Source organism: Gracilinanus agilis, chromosome 3 (assembly GCF_016433145.1).
Source record: "Gracilinanus agilis isolate LMUSP501 chromosome 3, AgileGrace, whole genome shotgun sequence".
Taxonomy (NCBI): domain Eukaryota; kingdom Metazoa; phylum Chordata; class Mammalia; order Didelphimorphia; family Didelphidae; genus Gracilinanus; species Gracilinanus agilis.
In genome coordinates, this window is record NC_058132.1 from 120174282 (window position 1) to 120196810 (window position 22529).

General features: G+C 35.7%; 1 protein-coding gene across 1 annotated transcript in view; it reads right to left on the reverse strand.

Moving 5' to 3' along the window:
- Positions 1-22529, reverse strand: part of CAB39L (calcium binding protein 39 like) — a 165830-nt gene that overhangs the window by 15300 nt on the left and 128001 nt on the right. The window contains exons 6-8 of the mRNA XM_044668237.1: positions 17774-17833; positions 14564-14629; positions 3506-3649 (exon numbers count right to left, since the gene is read on the reverse strand). Coding sequence (XP_044524172.1) covers positions 3506-3649; positions 14564-14629; positions 17774-17833 — 270 coding nt within the window. The remainder of the gene's footprint in view (positions 1-3505; positions 3650-14563; positions 14630-17773; positions 17834-22529) is intronic.

The following is a 22529-nucleotide window of genomic DNA, read 5'->3' on the forward strand; positions in this document are numbered from 1 at the left end:
AGAACAATAAGAATAGCAAAAAGGATCTGCTTGCCCTGTTCTCAGTGATGACATCTTAATATTAAAGCAATGTTAACCCCAAGAGAACTTTTATCTGTCTTTGGCACTAGTGATGTTACTGGGGGAAATGATTGTTGAGGTAGAAAATGATATCATCAGATAAAGCAATCTCCCTAGAGATAGAAAAGACTGAAGCAATTGATGAATGTAGAAGCATAACCATTAAATACCAAAGAAATAGTGTGAGCCTAAATATATATTCTTATCTGACTTAGTTCTGATTCATTGGGGATTTGCTTATTCTTATTTAGAAAGGGTGCCCACTCTCATTGTTTACTCCTAAATAGGAACAAACTATTCACAGACAGTATTCAGTTCTTGAAGAACCAGCCAACTCCTGGTTGGAATTTATAGGAACTATAGCATTCCCAGAGTGAGGGAACAAAGGAATCCTATTGACTATGTCTCAGGCTGGCATAGGCATCTTTGCTATAACTTTTTTTTTTAGGAATTAATTGGTTTATTTTTTAAAATATATTTTATTTTTCCCAATTACATGTAAAAACAATTTTTAACATTTGATTTCTAAAATTTCAAGTTCCAAATTCTCCTTCCACTCTCACCTCCTGTCTCCCTTTCCTAAGACAATAAATAATTAGGCTATAAATAAATTTTAAAATAATAAGGCTATATTTGAGAGATAATGAAAATGTATTTCCATATTGGCCATGAAGAAAAAATATTTAAAAACATACAAAGAAAATGAAGTGAAAATAGAATGTTTCAATCTGCTTTCAGATTTTATCAGTTCTTTCTCTGGAGGGGGAGAGCATTTTTCATCATAAATTCTTTAGAATTGTCTTGGATCATTATATTGCTGAGAATAGCCAAGTCATTCACAGTTGATCATTGCACAATATTCCTGTTACTATGTACAATGTTCTCTTGTTCTGATGACTTCACTTTGCATTAGTTCATGTAAGTCTTTTCAGGTTTTTCTGAAATCATCCTGGTCATCATTTCTTATAGCACAATAGTATTCCTTCACAATCATAGACTACAACTTGATCTGCTATTTCCCAGGTGGTAGGCATCCTCTCAATTTCTAATTCTTTACCACCATAAAAAGAACTATTATAAATATTTTTGTACAAAAAGGCTCTTTTTCCCTTTTAAAAAAATCTCTTTGGGATACAGACCTAGTAGTGGTATTTGCTGGATCAAATGATCTGTAGTTTTATGGCCTTTTGGGCATAGTTCCAAATTGTTCTCCAGAATGGTTAAAACTAATCCATAACCAATAGTACATTAGTAGCCCAATTTTCCCACACTACCTCCAACATTTATCATTTTTTTTTTTGTCATATTAACCAGTCCCATGAGTGTGAAGTGGTAGCTTAGAGTATTTTTAATTTGCATTTCCCTGATCAACAGTGAGTTAGAACATTCTTTCTTATGACTATGGTTATGATTTCTTCATCTGAAAACTGCCTGTGTAACATTTGTTTTTATATCATATATGCAGTAATATTGAAAAATAAATGTCTGTAAAGTTAGAAGAATTAGGCTTAAATCTCACTTTTGATTCTTACTACCTGTATGACCTAAAGCAAATCACTTAACCCCTGTTTACTTCAGTTTCCTTATCTGTAAAAAAAATAGCTCCTACCTTCCAGGGTCACTGTGAGGATCAAATGAGACAATAATTATAAAATGCTTAGCATAGTACCTGGCATATAGTAAGTATTATATAAAAGTTATTATGTTAATAATCCCATGTAATCATATGACCTTTTTCTCATTGAAAAATTAGACAATTCATTTTAAGAAAGTATATTAAAATTTGTGTATATGTATTTGTATGAGGGTTCTGTAATAATACAACACACATGTACACATATTTAATCATAGGATGTTTATATGCATATATGTGTTTGTATACAATATATGTATATACAGCACATACATATATACATCTATACACATGTGTGCACACACATACACACAAAGTGGTGCCCCATATTTGTGGAAGATGGATTCCAAGACCTACTGTGGATAGTTGAAACCATGGATATAAGTGAATGCCTACTGACCCCACATAGAAAGTGATTTCTTGTACATACGATAAAATAAATTTAATTGATAAATTAAACACACAGTAAGACATTGCCAACATTAAATAAAGTAATAATAAGGTATATTATACATAATTATGCAGTACTGTATGTACTGGCATATCTATCTATCTTTATCTATATCTATATATAACTCCCTGTTTAGGAAACTCCCTCGACCAGTGCTGATTAGTACCTTTCCTACAACTTAAAGGAATCAGAGACAGATCTTCCTATCTCCAAGTCTAGCTTTCTCTCCATTCTGTCTCTCTCTCCCTTTCTCTCCCTCCCTCCCTCCCTCCCTTCCTTCCTTCCTTCCTTCCTTTCTTTCTTTCTTTCTTTCTTTCTTCCTTTCTTTCTTTTTCTTTCTTTTTTCTTTTTCTTTCTTTCTTTCTTTTTCTTCCTTTCTTCCTTTCTCTCTCTCTTCCTTCCTTTCTCTCTCTCTCTCTCCCTCCCTCCCTCTCTCCCTCCCTTCCATCCTTCCTTCCTTCCTTCCTTCACCCATCTTTCTTTCTATCTATCTATCTATCTATCTATCTATCTATCTATCTATCTATCTATCTATCTATCTATTTATTAAAAACTCCTACCTTCTGTCTTAGAATCAATACTAGGTATTGGTTCTAAGGCAGAAGAGTGGTAAGGGCTAGGCAATGGGGATTAAATTACTTGCCCAGGGTCATACAGCTAGGAGTATCTGAGGCCAGATTTGAACCTAGGACCTCCCATCTGTAGGCCTGAACAGCCATGTCCTTTTAAATACTACCTACTTGAGTTAGACTTGGACAAAGGAATTAGGAAAATGCTGCCAGTACAGAAAAAAATGATTTTCAAAAATATTTCTATATAGTTTTTTAAAGGTCAGTTCTTAAATGTAGACTAGCTAGGTGTATGTGTTAGTGTGCACGCGTGGTTTGCTCAACCAACTCAAATATGGCCTAGCCAAAAGCAAAGGATGATATGACAGGAGCTCAGAATCCTAGGTCTGTTATTAAATGAATGATTTTATTACTTTTGGGGAAAATTACTGAATTAAATTAAAAAATTTAAGTTCTTGTTAAGTGCCAGACACTGTTACAAATAAACCAACTTACTTTGTTGACTAACAATTTAGAAACCTATCTGTTGGAGATGCTGTGAAGAGAAGCTAATTAGCACACATAAAGTATTTAGAAAATATTGTGCATTTATTAAATGTTAAGAATCATGAAATCACAGAAATACAAGGGACCCTAGGAACATATCTATCTGGTTCAATTTCAAGACTTTACTTAAATTATTCAACACCTTAAGTAATACTCATCACATAATTTGTGGCTTCCCACTTGACAGACTTTCCCACCTCTCACATCCCTCCCCACCCTGGAATATTTCTCTAAACTGTACTTTACCTTAAAGACATGAAATGCTTCAAACTGAATGTTTGGACTTTTATCTCGGAGAAGGTTCATCATTAACTTCAGATTCTCTGGCTTGCTGATGTACTTTGTCATAATAGCAAAGTTGTGTCGGTCTAGAATCAGTTCACCCAGCAGCTACATTAAAAGCAAAAATAAAAATTTATCAGAGAAATTTAATTGACAAATGACTTTTTTTTTCTTGAAAAAAATCTTCAAAATTAAATGTAATGGGCACGGGGGGGGGGGGTTGAAGGGGAAAGGAGGAGCATGAATCATGTAACCATGTTAAAAATGAATATTAATAAATGTAAAAAAAATAAAAAAAAATAAACTAGTAGAGGTCCTCGGGGGCCCTCTCCAAATTAAAAAAAAAAAATTAAATGTAATGTTTATGTTTTTGAAAGTGACGAGCATAAATAAGGCATAGAGTTAGGCTGCAGACGGTATATATAATTTCAATGCATCAACTAACTACTGTTTTAATCTCTCTGTAGCTTTAAGAGCCATGATGGCATCCAATAATGAATTATTAGCTTTATCCTTTATCTTAATTATTTTATTTCCTTAATTGCCTTCCCAAATCCATTTATCTAGTCTGGCTTTCAGATTGGGTAAAGATAACAGGAGGTATAGCTCATTAACTAGAACAAATGTGCTCCATCAAAATTTCCTATGAAATTAATTTATGTTAAATGAATCCTACTTCCCTGATGATTTTCATTATAAAATCAGAGATGTATGGAGCTGCCAAAAAATAATTGGCTCTGATAATAAAATCCTTCCTAATATAATTAATAATTCAGAAAATCTTTCAAAATTATACATTTAAAGAAAAACCTTTCTGATGAAAAATTAACAGAATCACAAATAATCTATATCCCAAACAACAAGGAATTAGATGTACCCATTAGATTCTAAATCTTATCTTTTACTTGAAAGGTTCATTACCCCCTCTACTTAGGATTTCCTAAAATAAATGTTATCATTGGAATGTTCTTGGCTTCTCCATGACATGTTCTTGGAACATTCCCTCCAGTTATTCAGGTCTTCCTTTATTTTTGGAAATACAAATTTGAAAATTTACAAAATTTGTTTAATAAATATCTCATGTATGGCCTGGTAGTTGACTACCTTAATATCTGATATGCTTCTTTTTAGTTCATTTCTACTAAAAATCTCTTATATTCTCTTGGCAAAACGTTTATAATTATTTTAATTTCTGCTTATAATCTCAGTGGTCATCCTTCAAATTTCTGTTTAATGTCTTTTGTTGTTAACATTGCTTAATTATATCAAATAAAAGTGGTTAATGGTGGACATCCTTGTTTTGTTTCTTTTTAAGGAAATTTCTAATGTTTATGGTGTTCGATTTTAGTTCTTGATTTCAAGTAGACCTTCCTCACCACTCCCATGTTAAGGAAAATTCCTCTGTTAATAGCTTTTATTTTTAATGGATTTTGAAATTTTTCAGACTCTTACATTTCCCTTAATGGTATCAGATGATTTTTTTCTTATTTTTATATTAATATTTTTTTTTAAATTTTGAACTATCCTTGTTAAAAAACCTGTAAATTAGAATATCTTCCACTAAAATTTTTTCATTTAGGTTGTCAAATAATAATAATAATTTATATATTTATATAGTGCTTACTATATGCCAGGTACATATATGCATTTTACAAATATCATCTCATTTGATCTTTGCAACCATCTTGGGAGGTAACTGCTAGTATTAGTCCCACTTTGTAGATGAAGAAACTGAGATAAGCAGAAGTTAAGTGATATGCCCAGTATTACACCATTAGTTTCAGAGGCCAGCTATTTCATTATATAAATTTTATATAATTATTATGCTTTGGTAGTTATTCACTTCAATTAACTTCTCAAGTTTATTAACATGTATACAATACAAATTACTTTTCCCTAATTTAAATTAAATTTATAAATTTTTTCTTAGTTTTCTTTGATAATTTTCATTAACTTTTTAATCTCCTTTTCGAAATTAGATTCCAACGGTTTTTCAAGTTTAGTACAATATTAAAAATCTTAAAATTTAACTATTTTTCATTTTCAATTTTTAAAATTTCTGCTCGTATTTTGATAATTTCTTCTGTCCACATTATCACTTTATTATTTTTATAATATCTTTAGGTACAAACTTAATTTGCTTCATTCTCTTCTTTCCTGTTTTGACATGGGCTTATTTTGTCATCTTTAAACAGTATGTTATTTTTTTTTTATTTCTACTCTTATTCAACTGGTTTTTTTAAACAACAGATTAATTTTTAGTATCTGTACAGATGGATGTCTTTTAATGATGTTTTTATTCATTTCATCATGGTTCTACAATACATGTAAAATTTCTACCATTTTATTTTCCTGGTATATTATATTTCTGAATAATGTATACATTATTCATTCAAAAAATGTATATTCCTTACTTTTTCCATTTAATCTTCTCCAAATATATAACTCCAATTTGTTCAGGCTTCTGATTTCTTAAGTGGGTTTTGTTTGCTTGATTTCTTGTAGCCTGATAATGAAGTTACACCCATTATCAATTATCTTCTGCTGTTTATTGCTTCTAGTCATGACTTCATTTCCTCCCTAGTGCTTATCAGCCTCATATATTCTTTCTTAGTCTTCTCCAGAAGTTTGTGAGTTGGTGGGGTGGGGGTGGGGATGGTAAGGGCCATATGATGGGAACAGAATTTCTGTCCATTTTTTCTTAATATCTATTAGTCATTCTAGCTTTTTTTCAAAGCAATTCTCAGAGTTTGTGTTATATGTGGTCAACACACATTTCTTCTGCATCTCTTATATCTGTGTTACTCCTGTCCACTCACATTTCTGCCCCCTAGTTCAGGTTTTCATAACCTTTAGTACTGTTATAGACTTTTCAATGGATTTCTCTCTGCCTCCAGTTTCACCTCTCTCTAATTTTATTCTAAATTTCTTTGAACACAGGTTTCAATGTGTCACTCCTGATGAAAAACCTTCAAAGGAGAAAATGCAAACTCTGGAGTTGTTTGAAGTCCTTTCACAATTTGGCTACAACCAACCTTTCCAACTTCATCTTGAATCACCTTTTTCATGTTGCCAATCCTCAGTCTCCATTTCTGGATCATTATTCATATCCTCCGACCTCTCGCCATGGCTATCCCCCTAAGCTAAGGCTCTGCTGTGGGCCTTCCTCTCTTCTTTCTTGGCGATCTAATCTGTGCTCGTAGGTAAAATCGCTGTGCAGATGGTGCCGACCAAAGGAGCAGCCTCAGTGTCTCTCCTGAATGGCAGTCCTGCCTCACCGACTACTCAGCGGGCATTTCCATGTGAATTTCTCAAAGGCATTCTCATGGTGTCCCAAACAGAGCTTATCTTTCTCCCCAACTTCTGAGGAATACAAATGGTTCAGAGCTAAGCTAATACAGGTTGTGTACAGCATAAATAGCAAGTGAAGGGAGAGGACCAGTACTGACAATGAGGTCAAACATGAAAATCCTCGTGACAAACGTGTCTCTTGAACTGAAACTTGAAGAGGGGTTCCAGGAGATGAAGGTGAAAACAGAGAAGCTTCCGAGCACGGGAGAACAGTGCGTATGAAGGCATCAGGTGCGAAGGGCAGGTTCTGCACAGACATCCCAAAGTAGGCCATTTTGGCAGGAGCACCGAGTACATGGGAGAGAATCATGTGTAATCAATCAGCCTGGAAAGGCAGGCTGGAGCCGGATTGTGGAGGGCTTTAAATGCCAAACACAAGACTTTGTATTTTATTTTGGAGACAATGAGAGAGTCCGTGAAGCGTCTATAACAGGGCAGTGAATGGTCAGAGCTGGGCTTTAAAAGGAGTATCGGTATGTCAGCTGCATGGAAGAAGAGTTAGAAGGAGAGACAGTAGGCAGGAAGATGATTGGAGGCCACTAAAAAAGTTCAAGTGAAGGGTGAGGAGGGCCTGCATGAAGGCGATGGCTGTGAGTGGAATTCAAGAGCCGTGGAGGTGGAAAGGACAAGACAGAGCAACTGATCATTACCATACGTGGGGGGGAGAGTGAGGGGCTGAGGACGACACAGAAGTTACAAATCTGGGGGCCTGGAAGAAAGGAGGGGCTCTGGGAAAGACAGGGAAGTTGTGAGGATGGACAGCTTTGGAAGGAAACAATGATTTCACTTTTGGACATGCTGAGTTTGAGATTCCTGTGCTCACTCTCTTGCCTCTAAACTTATTTTTTTGTCCATTAACTAGTAACAGGTGCCAGGGATGGTTAATGCCCAAGGATGCTCATTCCCCTTGTTAAATGTCAGTCGTTAGACATCAGCATTTTACTTGTGTGGCCGATGACACGTACAATAAAGGAGCTGTATATTACAGTTAGCAAGAAGAGGAAAATAAGATAGTCCCCAAGAACGCCTAATCTTATTAGGAGGGTTGATTTGAGCTTTTGTAGAAAGAACCCTAGAACTGAAGTGGGAAGATCTGGGCTCTTGTCCCGATTCTGCCAATCGCTCCCTATATGACCATGAACAAATGACTTCACTTTTCTTAAACCTCTATTTCCCTATTTGTAGAACTAGAATGTGCTCAAAGTGCTTTGCAAGTCACGGAAATGCTACATGTTAAGACAGACATGAAGTCTTATCTATGCAGGTATTCTCTATATCAGTGTCAATTGCAATCATTCACACTAGGTCCCTTGAAATTTTCATCCATTTTTTTTCATAAATTCTCTATAGAGAAAGGATCCACTCAATCTACTGGGGGCCTTCTTTGGATTCATTTAATATGACAAAACCACCAATATGGCACTCAGGATATCTATTTTATTAGTTTCTACATTTCTGACTTATATCCTTTTTGTTCATATATGACTTTGATGATATCTTTTATATCCTATCTCAGCTTAAAATCCTTGCTATAAAAATATCAAAAGTTACACAATTGTGAATTATTATTATTATAAATGTAAAAGGCTTTATAAATCTCAAAGCACTACATAAATGTTATTATATTTATAGAGCAAATCTAGGATTCATTTAAGAATTCTTTAATAGTAGAATTAAATTAATTTCATTTTGGCTAAGCTAGGGATGTCTACACATTTATGTTTGCCTAAACTGACCTCTATTAATCCAATTCTATAATTTTTCTTAAACAATTATATTAACAAGAAAGCATACTATGACTAAAAAAGCAATTAGAAATATTTTTGTCTACTGCTTTAAATAAGAGGACATGATAAAATTGCTTACAAAAACTTGTTAGATTATAAGATTAAGCAAAAGTAGGGGGAAAACCCTAAACTTGTTTTGAGTTGATTGTTATTAGATAATGAAAGTCAGGCCTAAAGAGAGAGAATAATAATAAATATACCTTACACTCACTCATAGAGATAATAAAATGGAATATGGATATTTTAATTATTTTCTAATGATACTAACAATCTAAGTACCAGGAGAGGTTTAGTAACACTTAGAATATGGCTAAACAAATTTAGGATTTGACACCCGGTTAATCTGGAAAAAGAAAACCATACCATTCTTTGAGCAACATAATTTACAAACAATTGTGGACATTTTTTACAGCTTTAATAGTCTCATCTCTCATTTCCTAAAACTCTGGTGTATCTTCATGTAATAATATAGGATTAATCATGGAAATAAAATATAAAATCAGTCATCCTATCAAAACAGGGATTACACTAGTCCTCATTTTAAAAGATGGAGGGGGGAGAACCCTCATAAGGAAAGCTCCCAAGACAGACAATTTACTCAAAATAACTCAGTGAATGAATAAACTCTATTTTTATTTATGCATATATTATTTTTCTTTATTCTATATAGTGATACTAGAAATCTCTGCAGGAAAGAAATAGTTTTGATGGCTTAAAATATGATCTGGCGTGAATAAGGGTTATTTTAAAGTCTTTTAGGTTAAAAAATTATCAATTCCTAGATTTTCTTACCTTGTTCAGTCCCTGGTTTATAATACTATGGTTTAAATATCCATAAAGCAGCAAATATATCAAGCAAGAAATACTACATCAAGGTGAACATACAAAAGTAAAGATAATTTTGTGAGTTATGGACATTTGTGAAAACTTTGGGAGAAAGATTTTAAAAAAAGAAACCATGAAAAAATTCATGATTTGACCTGGAATTTATCACTGGGAATATTAAGAGGTGAAGAATCAAAGCGATCAAAGCTAGGTTTTCAAGACAGGGAATGAGGATAATGCAGAAGGAATCAAGAAATCATGCTCTGTGTGTGTGTGTGTGTGTGTGTGTGTGTGTACATATGCCCCAATCCTAAAACAGCAATGGAGCTCTATACTAGTTCTGTCCCTTATACAGAGTGTCAGAGTGGGAACTGGGAGGGCAACAAATACAGAGTTTGACTGAAGTGAAAAAATTAAAGACCCTGGGAGCAGTCAGCATGCCAATGAAAATCACTCTGGGAAGTTACGACCAATTCCAATTTAACTCAGTCTCTTTAGTCTGGTGAGATAAGTTCACAAAATACTCCATTCTTCTTTTCCACAAGGAGAAAGCAATATTAGGCAAATCTTTCAGGGTAAAGTGTTGTGGCCCTTGTCCCAAAGTTCATGGGCATGGGACTCTCTCCTAGTGGTGGAGATGAATGAGCTGCCCTGTGTGAGGGGCTGGGCAGAGTTGGAGAGAGTGGGAGAGCGGCAGCTTTCTTCAGGTCCACTTTGACTCTTGGAGCACCAGTCCTCCTCCTTCAGGACTCGTAGACTTCCAAGTCTTCAAGTCCTGAGTTGCTTCTGACATTCCTGAGGCCTTAAGGAATCCTAGAGAAAACTTGGAGCTTGCTGAGGGCTTTTGGATAAGGATTACAGAGAGAACAGAGAGATTACAGAGGACATCCTTTGTGAAGGGCAAGGACTGTGTAATAATATTTGGCATTGTAGTATGGCGGAGAGAGCACTAAAATTTGAGTCGAGGGAGAAGTAGGTTTGAATCCTCACTCCCATGCTATATGAACCACGGGCAAATCACTCAACAATCCTAAGCTTCAATTTCTTCTTTTGTAAAACAGGGATAATAATAGTTATATTACCTGCCTCCCTGGATTGTTGGTAAAAGTGCTAAATGTAAGTGGTATAAATGTAAGTTATCATATTTATTCATTTGGTCTTTAATGAGGCCAATTTTGGCTATTCAGTAAGTTTGAGGAATTACTTTTCCTTTGGTAAATATTATCTTCACAACCACATTAATCCCTCATTTGGGGGTTAGTCGTAGAAAAATAGTAGGCCTTCAAAACAGTGACATTCCTGAGAGTTTACTCTCTAAGGCAACAAGGAGCTCAATCACTTGCTCTCAAACACCCCGTGTCTGTGCCAGTGGGTCTAATTCTCCCGTGCACTCTGCGGGAAGTCTTTGTTTCTCTTTGTAGTTCTATCTTTAACATCCTTTATGACACAGGGAACTAATTATAGGCCTTTTGTTGTGCTCAGCACATAACGAGAGTTCAATAAATGTTGCTGAATGACTGATGAAGAAACAAGGCTTGTTCTGCTGTTGGCGCTGACCTTATAACCTTGTCTCATGGTCTCTTCGGTGTGTTCTTCAGTTTAATCCAAATGATGATTCTCTAAATGTCTATTAAATAAGAGGGCAGCTGGGTAGCTCAGTGGATTGAGAGCCAGGCCTAGAGACGGGAGGTCCTAGGTTCAAATCTGACCTTAGACAATTCCCAGTTGTGTGACCCTGGGCAAGTCACTTGACCCCCATTGCCCACCCTTATCACTCTTCTGCTCTGGAACACAGTATTGATTCCAAGATGGAAGGTAAGGTTTTTTTTTGTTGTTGTTGTTGTTTTTTTTTTTAATGTCTATTAAAATCAAGGTATTGGCAATGCAGAGAGAAAAGACTTTTTTTTTTTTTTAAGGGCACTGAAACAGTTTTGGTGGGAGGACTACCAGGCATTTTCACAAGCCTGTCTATAAGGTAGATCTAATATCCTAGTAAACTTACTCAGAATTCACAGCATAGATTTTTAGAACTGAAATCTTTGAGAGGCTATCTAGAGAAAGAATCATAGGGTTAGAGCTCAAAAATCCACAGAGGACATGTAGTCCAGCGTCCTCCTTTTGCACCTGAGGGAACAGAGAGGCCCAGGGAGGTTAGGTGACTTACCCAAGGCCATATAGATAGTAAACATAAGAGGTGACATTTGAACCTAGGTTCCCTGAGACTCTACAACCAGTGCTTATAGTCTAACTCCCTTTATTTTACAAATGAGATCTTTTAGCACTTCAGGATTGACCATTGTTTCTCCCTCCCTTCCTCCCTCTCTTCCTTTCTTCCCTGGGCCTCTCCCTCTTGCCAAATACAGCAGCCACTCCAGGGCCCTATTCCACTGCTGATCAGCATGAAAGTCAAAACGGCTCCATTTCTAAAAAGTTGTAGCTATATTTCACCACAGAAATCTCAAGCTCAAGCAATCTACCACTCTCAGCCTCCCCATTAGCAGGGATTACAGTTTCATTATTTCATTGTTAAAGAAATCCTAATTTTTGGTCTGGAACTATATGATTACACCAAGGTGGCGAATTCTGGGTATAGAGACTCTTTCTCTCCACTGATACAATTTGTCTATTGCCTAAGTGTCAGTTCTTTTTTTGCCTGGGGCTGTGAGAAGATATGTGACTTGCCCATGATTACAAAGTTAGGATGCATGCAAAGAAGCCCCCCTACTCCGTATTCCTGACTACAAGGCCTGATGTCTCTTCCATAGAGCATGCTGCTTCTCAGAATCCTAATAAATACTGTCGGATGAAGGTAATGGTGAAAACCATCCATAAGCTGCTAAACAAAGATGATCAGGGAATGGAATGTTCTGACTCCTAAAATTATCTGTTTAGCTTTAATGTTTACAGTAACAAAATTAAACAATGAAAAATTATCTTTAGAAGCAATGTCCTATAAATATCTCATTTGCTAATCCTGACTTTTCAGGTTATAAAATGAAATCCACATACACATTGTTATTCCATATTCCTTTCCCAAGTAGCATTTTTCCCCTTCAGTTAAAAAGTGTGAGATTATAGAGATGTCTGAATTTATAATCCCAAAATAAGATTGATAGTACATTATAAATCAAATTTTATCAGATTCAACCCCTTCCAAAAAAAGCCCTCCCCTCACAGGTCTGATCTACTAATAATACAATTACGTTTTTGAGATCAACAAAAGAGTGTATTTTGAAAGTTATTTCCTTTTGTTGTTCTCTTCCAAGACACCTTGAATAAGCAAGGTAACATTACAGAAAAACTTCATTAATTCTCACTTCAAAATTAAAATAATTTTAACAAAAATATAATTTCCATTTTCAAATATTTAAAATGGATCTGTGGTCTTATCAATGTGAACATGTCCTACAAGGATACAGATTCCAATCTATCTATGCTTATCCACTTTGTGTAGCTCTTGTCCATGCCCTCTCACAAAGTTTTAATCAATGTGCTATGTTTTTCTGACATTTTGAGGATGCCAATGGCCTAACCATTGGAGAATCCTCACTCTTCACTTCTCCATATAATTAAACCATCTTTCTTTTCATCCACATATTTCTTTGATGAAAGCCTCTCCTCTGGGACCTTTTTACAATTCCTGACTTGTTACGCTCATATTTGCTGTATGTCTCCATGTGCTCTGAATGATACTGATTTAAAATTTTTCATTTGTGCAATATTTCGCAGGTCCTTTAATCTCTATCTCTAAAATGGGAGGTAGGACTAGATCGCTCCTGGAGTCCCTTTTAGCCCTAGATCTATGATCCTATTAAGTGTGGTAGCACCATTGTCCTTAAGGGTGAAAAAGGTTTGTTATACAAATCTTTATAGACCTTTTCTATCTCTCTTCTGTTCTTCCATTCTTGTGGGATGATTTTGCTCCTCTGATCTCTCAACAATTAAAAAAAATTATATTACAAGGGCAGCTGGATGTTTCAGTGGATTGAGAACCAGGCCTAGAGATGGGAGGTCCTGGGTTCAAATCTGGACTCAGACACTTCCTAGCAGTGTGACCCTGGGCAAGTCACTTGACCCCCATTGCCTAGCCCTTACCACTCTTATGCCTTGGAGCCAGTACACAGTATTGTTTCTAAGACGGAAGATAAGGGTTTAAAAAAAATTATATTTCGCCCTCCCCCATATGATATTGGAAATTTGGGAATTCTTGAACTAATTTTGAGGTCTCTGATCTAAACTTCCTGTGGACAGTTAGGGCTCTTTCAAACTACATTTCCCAAGAGCCAACTGGCTTCCTCTCTTGAGTAATCATGTGGGCAGGAGGCGTAAACACGTAGATAGAAGGATGAATAGTGAGAGACTGGATTGGTACTTCCTCTTTGGTGATCTGGAGCAGAGCCAGGATGGGAGGAAGAGGTAACAGGGCCCACGTATTTTAAACTAACTCTTAACAGGCATGTGGCTTCATTTTTCTAATGGTTATCAATAAATCTTTTAAAACTATAATATTTTTAAATCTATCCTTTTATATCCATTTTATTTTTTACACTCAACTACTTCTCTGTTTTATGGAACAATACTATGCATAATCTTTCAACATCATTTTAATATTTTACAAATTTATTTATATTTTAAACTAAACTTGGTTAGTATAAAATTGATTGCCAGCTTTCTTCATGTGGCAACTGTCAAGTTTTTAATGATTAAATGAGGAAGTACCCCAACTAATGATATCAATGATCTTTTTAAGTATTTACCCCTCATCCCACAGCCATTTGCTGGACACGATTTTGGAGTATGAATCTGAATTAGGGATTTGGTAGTTAATAAGTGTTTTAGCATTTTATATAAATTCTGGAGATATTCTATCTCAACAACTAAAAACTTAGTAGGTCTATCCTTTGTTGGTACTTGTTTCTGATCAGAGCAACAGCTAGCACTTTTATAAAAGGAATAGACCACAAAATTAACAAGTTTTCTTTCTGCCTATTTGTTTAACTACATAGTGATATAGAAAGACCTCGAAATACAGAGACATAGTTAAAGAATTTTGTTTTACCTTTAAAGATTGTCTCTTAGTCACATAATTCTCAGAGAGAAGCAACTTTTCATAGTCTTCAAAAATCTAGTAAAAAAGAAAATTAATGTTAAGGAATAGAATATGCACAAGTTAAAAGTTGTTTGACCATGATGGGGAAAGTCACTTAACCATTCTGAGTCTGTTCTTTTCTTAAAACGAGGCTAATAGCATCTATAGCATATATCCTTTAGAATCTTTAAGAGGCTCAAATGAAATATATATTTGCAAGTATACTCCATTAACATTAAAAACTATTATAAAAACAATATGATGAATAATAATACAATACATAATATATTACATAACAAAATATATGACACATAATACAAATATAATAATATAATAATACATAGTAGTAGATTTAAACATAGAATTCCATGTTTTCATTTTATACAAAAGGAAAATGAGGAATAGGGAGTTCGAGTAATTCAAAATGATTCCCTAATTTACTTTTTTAGTCCTATAGACTAACAAAGGGAACAAATCCTAAAAATTAATTTAAAAATCCAGTAGATATAACATATTTATTAATGTTACTTATATAATGTCATATTGTTGCAAAGAAACTGGTGATAGGATACTTTGCATCATTCCTGTATAACCCACAAGTTGTTTAAAAATGTGAATTGTGAATCTATGAACAAATTATGAATTATACACACATGAGCATTCTAAAATACCTTCCACTAAGGGCAAATATGGGGTCCACGGAATCACTGGGATGTCATTACTAATGCCATTAAGATAAGTTTGTTGAGGGGCAGCTGGGTAGCTCAGTGGATTAAGAGCCAGGCCCAGAGATGGGAGGTTCTGGGTTCAAATCTGGATTCAGACACTTCCTAGCTGTGTGACCCTGGGCAAGTCACTTAACCCCCATTGCCCAGTCTTTACTGCTCTTCTGCTTTGGAACCAATACATAGTATTGGTTCTAAGATGGAAGGTAAGGGTTTAAAAAAAAAAAAAAGATAAGTGCAGGCATTTTCTATCATTACTAGAAGCTAAAGCTGTGATTCTTGCCTATGGTTCCTTGCTGTTCTGGAGACTAAATGGCTTATAATAGCATTAGCAGAGCCCGGGCAGTGAAGGCTGGATCTGCTGTTATAGTCGTTTTGATCTTTCTAAGGCCATCATGGTGGAAGTGGAAAAGGCCAGAATCCTAAGGTTACATCAAGGCAGATGTGAGGATGTGCTGGAGGCACTGTGACCTGTTCGGTGTCATCAGGTACACCTTGGAAATCAGCAGCAGTCACAAAGCATGGCTTATTTATCATTTTGTTGATTGTTTGCATTTAAGAACTTGATGGAGAAAATGTCAGGAATGCAGATTAAGTGCTTTTAAACCATTTGGGCAGATGGCCAGGCCAGCAGTTTCCTGGGGTAGGCTGGATGGCTTAGTGTCCAGGCCTGAGCCAGGTGGGTAGCACAGAAGAAGGGCTTCATGAATGCTGGCCTAGGGGAAGGTCTCACATTGAGGCTGCCTGGATGGGCTCTGAGGCTGGCTGCCAAGGCGAGCTGGGCGGCTCTCTCCTGGGGTGGGGGGTCTCTCACACCAGAGCTGCGGCATGGCCTGGGGCTTGGGAGATTCATACAGGTGGGAAGATAAGCTACATAAATGAAACCACTATACAAAGCAAGCTAGGATCAAATGTAGAACTGAATGGGCTGCTCTAAGAAGAAGTGAAAGCAAGAGAGGAGGGAAGGAAGGAAAGGTTTTTAATAATAATTTCCCTAAACTCTTTTACGTACCATTACATAGACAGAATTACTAGGATGAATATACACACACACATATACATCCATACACACTGATACAGATCATATACAATATATACACACAAACATATGTATATCTGTGTGTGTGCTTACTGAATTGAATTGTTGGAGCTTTGGCTTACAAATAATCTGAGGAACTAGGAAGTCTTTGTTCAAGAGCTATTCATTTGAAAGACAGATATTCAGAGCAGTTTTACTGACTCTTTTAAATAAGTGTCCTCCAACTACAATGGCTTTAAAAAGAAAGGAGGGTGGCCCATGCCTGTCATCCTGCTACTGAGGAGGGGGAAGCTGGTGAATATAGATTCAAGAGTTTGAGCCAAAGGAAGCCTAAAGCTGATGAGGTCTGAGGCATCAAGCCTAGCACCCTCTAGAAATGAGGTCCACAAATCTGCCTAACAAGGGGTGACCAGGCTGACTTTAGAAGGATACAGCAGATAAAAGCTTCTGGGCTGATCAGCAGAAGGATCCGGCACATAATTGTCTGGTGCGTTTGAGGCCTGGGTAAGATAAGGATACCCAGTTTTTTTAAAAAATAGAGAACTATTCCAAAAACCACCCCATTATGGGTGCCGCCAAAAGAGGACCAGAAATTTTCTGCAGGATGGACAACCTTGTCCTCCACTGAAATCTTACTGTTGGGCCCCAAGGAATTGTGGAAGTGATTTTGGGGTTTTCAAAGGCTATTTAAGGGGAGTACAGACCCTTGCAAGTTTTAGAAAGCTGGAAAAGTTTTAATTCTGGGTCTAGAACTAGATTATATACCTATAGTCCAAGGACTAATCAAGCCAAGTTTAGAGAGACTCATTACCAAGTTGGCCACAGGGTGATGAATTTTTCAACTAAGAGAAGCTTTCAAAACAATTTACTAAGTTTCAGAGGGGTTACTTTCTGCACTGGTGAAAGTAATATCCATACTAATAAAAATCTACATTCTTGAAATATTGAAGAAACACTTGCAACTGTTAAAGTAGGGCCAGGATCATGGGATCATAAACTTGGACCATTTAGTTCAACCCCCTCATCTCACAAATAAGAAAATCAGGGCCCAGAGAAGTTAAGTCATTCAGATCATAAACTGCAGAGCCAGAATTTGGACTGAAATGCTCTGATTCCAAATATACCTCCCAATCCACCATGCCCCAAAGTGGCTGCAACTTTCCATATTTTTGGTTTCATCTAAAGCTTCTTCTGAATCTGCCTTTAAGATGATGAGATTTTAAAAGTCTGGGGCAGAACCCATGAGGCCCTGAGTATGGGGCCAGGACCTAGCCACTCTGGTAACTAAAGAGTCAGGGACAATCTTGTATTACTAGTTGTTGGGTCTCAGGAGTCTATTAAGAAAAAAAATGCAACTTTTGTTACTAAGATACACATAAAACAATTTTTAAAGATTTAAAAGTTATCTATACTTACGGTATCATAATTTTGTTCTAAGAATTCTGCCACCAATGCTTTATGTCTTGTCAATAAGTCCTAGAAAAAAATGATTATATTTGATATATTTCGTATGCATTTATTTTCCTTTCCAGATCTGATCAACTCATTAATTGACAATTTCAAAAGCTGCAGACTATTTTAACTTCTCTTATATTACTACCCAATTTCATGAAGTAAACTATAAAATTTAATATAGTTTACAGGTAATTAATAAAAAATTTCAAGGTTAGAAAGATCTAGAAGTTCAAAACTATCCTGTTATGCTTATAAGACAAAATAGTTCATTGGTAAAATAAAAAAAACCTAAATAAAATCAAATGTAAAATTAGGTAAAATAGAATATTTTCAAAATCATATTATTTTATGTTTACAGAAGGTAGTGTAGCACAGTAGATAGAGAGCTGGCTTCAAAAACAGAAGACCTGAGTTCAGGTTCAATTTTTATTTTTTTAAAAATAATTATTTTATTTCCCCCCTATTACATGAAAAACAACTTAAACATGCATTCTTTTTTTTTTTTTAAGTTTTTAGTTCCAAAATTTCTCCTTTCTTCTGACCCTCCCAGTCCCTTCTCTGAGATGAATCTCATATAGATTTTACATGTATAATCATGTAAAACATTTTTCCTTCTTAGTCATTTTGTGGAAGAATTCTCATATGAAAAAAAAGAAAAAAAGAAAATGAAATATAGTATGATTGTATGTGCATTCAGACTCAAGTTCAATTGTTTGGAAAAAATCTTTACCTCTTGTCTTAGAATTGATACAGTGGTGAGGGTTAGGCAACTGGGGTTAAGTGACTTGCCTAAGATCATCCAGCTAGGAAGTATCTGAGGTCACAATTTGAATTGAGACCTCCTGTCTCCAGGTTTGGCTCTATCTAGGGGGCTACTTAATTGCAACTCCAGTTCAAATCTGATATAGTTGCTGGCTGCCCAAGCAAGCGAGCTAATTTGTCAGTGCTCTAGGCAACACTCTAAGGCTATAAACTGCAGAGACAGTGCCAAGAGGAGCTGATGGAAGGACCATCTTTACTCAAGAGTTGTCAGCACCAGGAAAATCCAGAAGTCTAGTCTCTATCCTTAACCTATAATTACAATACAATCCTTCTTCAATCCCATTCAATTCAGGGAATATTTATAAGGCACCCAGACTGTATAAATCACTCCGCTATGCAGCTGGGGGAGATGTAAAATTTAGATGCGATATTCATGAAGCTCACAGTGTACTACAGATATATATGCAAAAAGATATATGCATGTGAAAAAGCTAAATGGATGTGGGGGTGAGGGAGGGAGACACTCCAGACTGCAGAGATGCTGGAGCTGCATGCAGCATAGAAGAAGGAGCACTTGGGTTGGGCCTTAAATGACAGGCAGGAACCTAAAGGCTAATTCAGGGTGAAAGGATTTTTATAATAATTTTATAATTCAGATATAGGGAATGTAAAAAAATAGAGATGGAAAAACATAAAGGGTGCTTAGGAGATGGGAAAGAGTCCAATTTAGTGGAACTTGATTCAATGCTCAATAGCCACTAGCCAAAATTATTTCAACAAATGAGTAATATCAACAAATCTACAGATAAGAAAGCAGTTTAGCAATGATACGAAGGAAGGATTGGGTGGTAGTGGGAAGATAGGAAAATTGATTAAGAGGATATCTGCAATCTCTTGGAATTTGGAACTGGAAGAGATCTTCAAATGAGGGCACTAAGACTCCAAAAGGGGAAGTGACTTGTCCAAGGTCACAAAGTTAAAAAAATAAGCAGTAGAATGGAGATCTGGGATCTCTAAACCAGTGCTATTTATTTCTTCCTCACCACAGAGGCTTCTATTGGAAGTGCAGGTGGTTTGAAAGAAAGGCCATACTTGATGGAGGTAGTAGGAAAAGGGAGAAGGGGACAAATCAAAGAAATGATTATTTTTACATAGGCACATATTAAAATTTCAGGCAGAGGTAAACATATATAAATAAGACTGATTTGTGTAATTTAAAAATGCTTCTAAGCCATTTCCCTGATTTTTAATCATTTTAGGAAAGATCAATTATGTTTAAAATGTATAAATAAATCACTATAACATAAAATGTATAGAAATAAGAATTAAAAAAAAAATTGTGACCACTTAAGGCTAAGTGGCTTCATGAAAGTACTTAGTACAAATTGTTCTGTGCATGGAGTTCTATGTTACTATTGGAATAAACTACAAAATATCATATAATGGAATGAAAGAGAATTTTTCCTTTTCTACCCACACCTCAGCTGCATCCTAATTTCAATTAAATCTTTTAATAATTCTATTCTGCCCTAATCCTCTCAGTGACCACATTAGTTAATAACTACCTTATCCTGAGCACCTTACAGAATTTAATTAAAAAGCAGACATCTAATGACCAGCAAAAATTCCAAAGCAGTCTTACTCTAAATATCTTTAGACCTTAATAAATGTCTAATTAAAAACTTTTCTTGGGGATATGGGAAAAAGTAGGCCAGCACCAAAATTCCCAAGTTTAATATTTTAGAAAATAAGAAAAAAAATCACTCAAGTAATAGTATTCTGCATTTTCATTCCAAGCTGAAAGTAATAACATATTGGCTCTTATTTAAATGACACTTGTTATAGCACTAAGAATATTGGATATCCAAAAACCTACTACTTTACCCCATGAGGTCCTCAGTAATATTTTGGAGGTAAAACTTTAAATGACAACCCCCACCCCCAGTCCCAAAAAAGATTTCACTTTTGGCTTGAACTAATTTCTGTACTGGGGGATTCCTGAAGAAATAAGGTAGTTTCCGGACTGTGTTGAGGTTTTCCGTCTTTTCTGGGAGGTACAATGAGCAGGCTACTCCAGATTTCCAATGACAGAAAGAAATTTTTTCTAGTTGTTTGTAGATTGGGGATAAGCACCTCAACATTATAATTTGTAGGCAGCATGGAAAAGAAATGTTTTTAGTCATATCTTGGGATTGTCATTCACTAACTATATATTTTCCCTTTACTCCCGTCTTTGAGGAAGAGTTGGCCCTTCTTCTTATGCTCAAACCTTATCCCATTTCCTTCTGCTTGCTTTCTTTTCTGTTTTTCTTTCTCTCTTCTTTCTTTCTTCCTTTCTCTCTCCCTTACCTTCCATTGTAGAATCAATATTCTGTATTGGTTCTAAGGCAGAAGAGCAGTAAGAGCTAAGCAAAGGGGGTTAAATGACTTCCCCAGAGTCACACAGCTAGGAAGTGTCTGAGATCAGACTTGACTTCTTTTCTCTAAGCCTGGCTCTCAAACCACTGAGTGGCCTAGTTGCCCAACTTGTGCTTTCTTTAAAGGATTGCCTCAACTGTCATCTACATTCTCTAATTTTAATTTTCCTCTCTAACTATTGACTCTGTCTCTGCTGCCTATAAACATGTTCATGTCTCTTCGATCTTGAAAAAACTCATCTAACCATCCTTATTATCTATCACATAGTGTTTTTTCAGATGTCTCTATTTCTCCTCTCATTCATAAACTTCATGCAGTCTGGCTTCCAACCTTATCATTCAACTGAAACTGTCCTTTCCAAAGTTACCAATTAAATAAAATAAATTTCTTTTGTTACTCAATAATGTACTTGAGTTGCACTGAAAATTCAATCTGGCTAAAAACAGGACAGCAAAAAAGGCCAATGAAGAATATTTTAACCCATGAAATATTTTTTAAAATTACATGAATATTAATCCTTGTTCATTAAAAATAACTTATCAACCATTTGCCTTTCTACTTCCAGTTCTATGGTTCTATTTACTTGTGAATTCTCCTTTATAATTAGCTTTTTGATGGGGAAAAAAATCAATTTCCATGACAGCAGTGTACCATCTGATAGGGGGAAAAAATCCTATAGCATCTTTCTAGAATGTCTCTCTAGCTCCTGAGGCAACAGGAATTTTGCATAAAAAATGAAATCATCTATCATATTAAATTTCAGAGCCAAAATTTTATGCAGCTGAGGCCCTGTAGTCTTAATTTCTTTAAGATTGGCTACAGCCACCCCAACTATTTTTGTGCTTTTTAAAATCAACATGTTGCATATCTATCTACACATATATACAAATATCTATGTTTATGAATATGTTTCTAACTGCCTCTTGTCTTTCCTTCTTGGTGTTCTTTTGCCTCCCTCTCTCCTAATTACCTACTTTTCTTTTCATCTAAGTTCCTTTCTTCCACCCTATCATCTATTTCTTTATGTCTTCAGCCCCAGATCAGTCTTTCTTCTCCATCTCCAATTCTCTCTTACCTCTCATAAAATCCCTTTTCTTCCCTTCTTTTTCCCCCTCCAAAGCCACATGCTCCCCTGCTTTCTAGTTCTGTCTCTAATTAGAAAGTGACCTTGGACAAGTGACTTAAACTTTCTGTCCTTCTTTTTCCTCACTTGTATAATAATACTAGTATTGCCTTTTCACAGAGAGTCATTGTGAGGATCAAATGAGATAATCCATGATTAGTATTCTTGTTATTCCTGCATCTCTTTTCCATCCTGTGCTTTCTCTCCCTATCTCCTTCTATAAGTAAAATGCTTCTACTTCCTCCAGTTCACCCCTCTTTTCCTCTCTCTAGTTAGTGCATATCTTCACCTATTACCATTCTTCCTCTACTCAGGGCTCTTCTGCCTCTTTCTTTCTTTCTTTCTTTCTTTCTTTCTTTCTTTCTTTCTTTCTTTCTTTCTTTCTTTCTTTCTTTCTTTCTTTCTTTCTTTCTT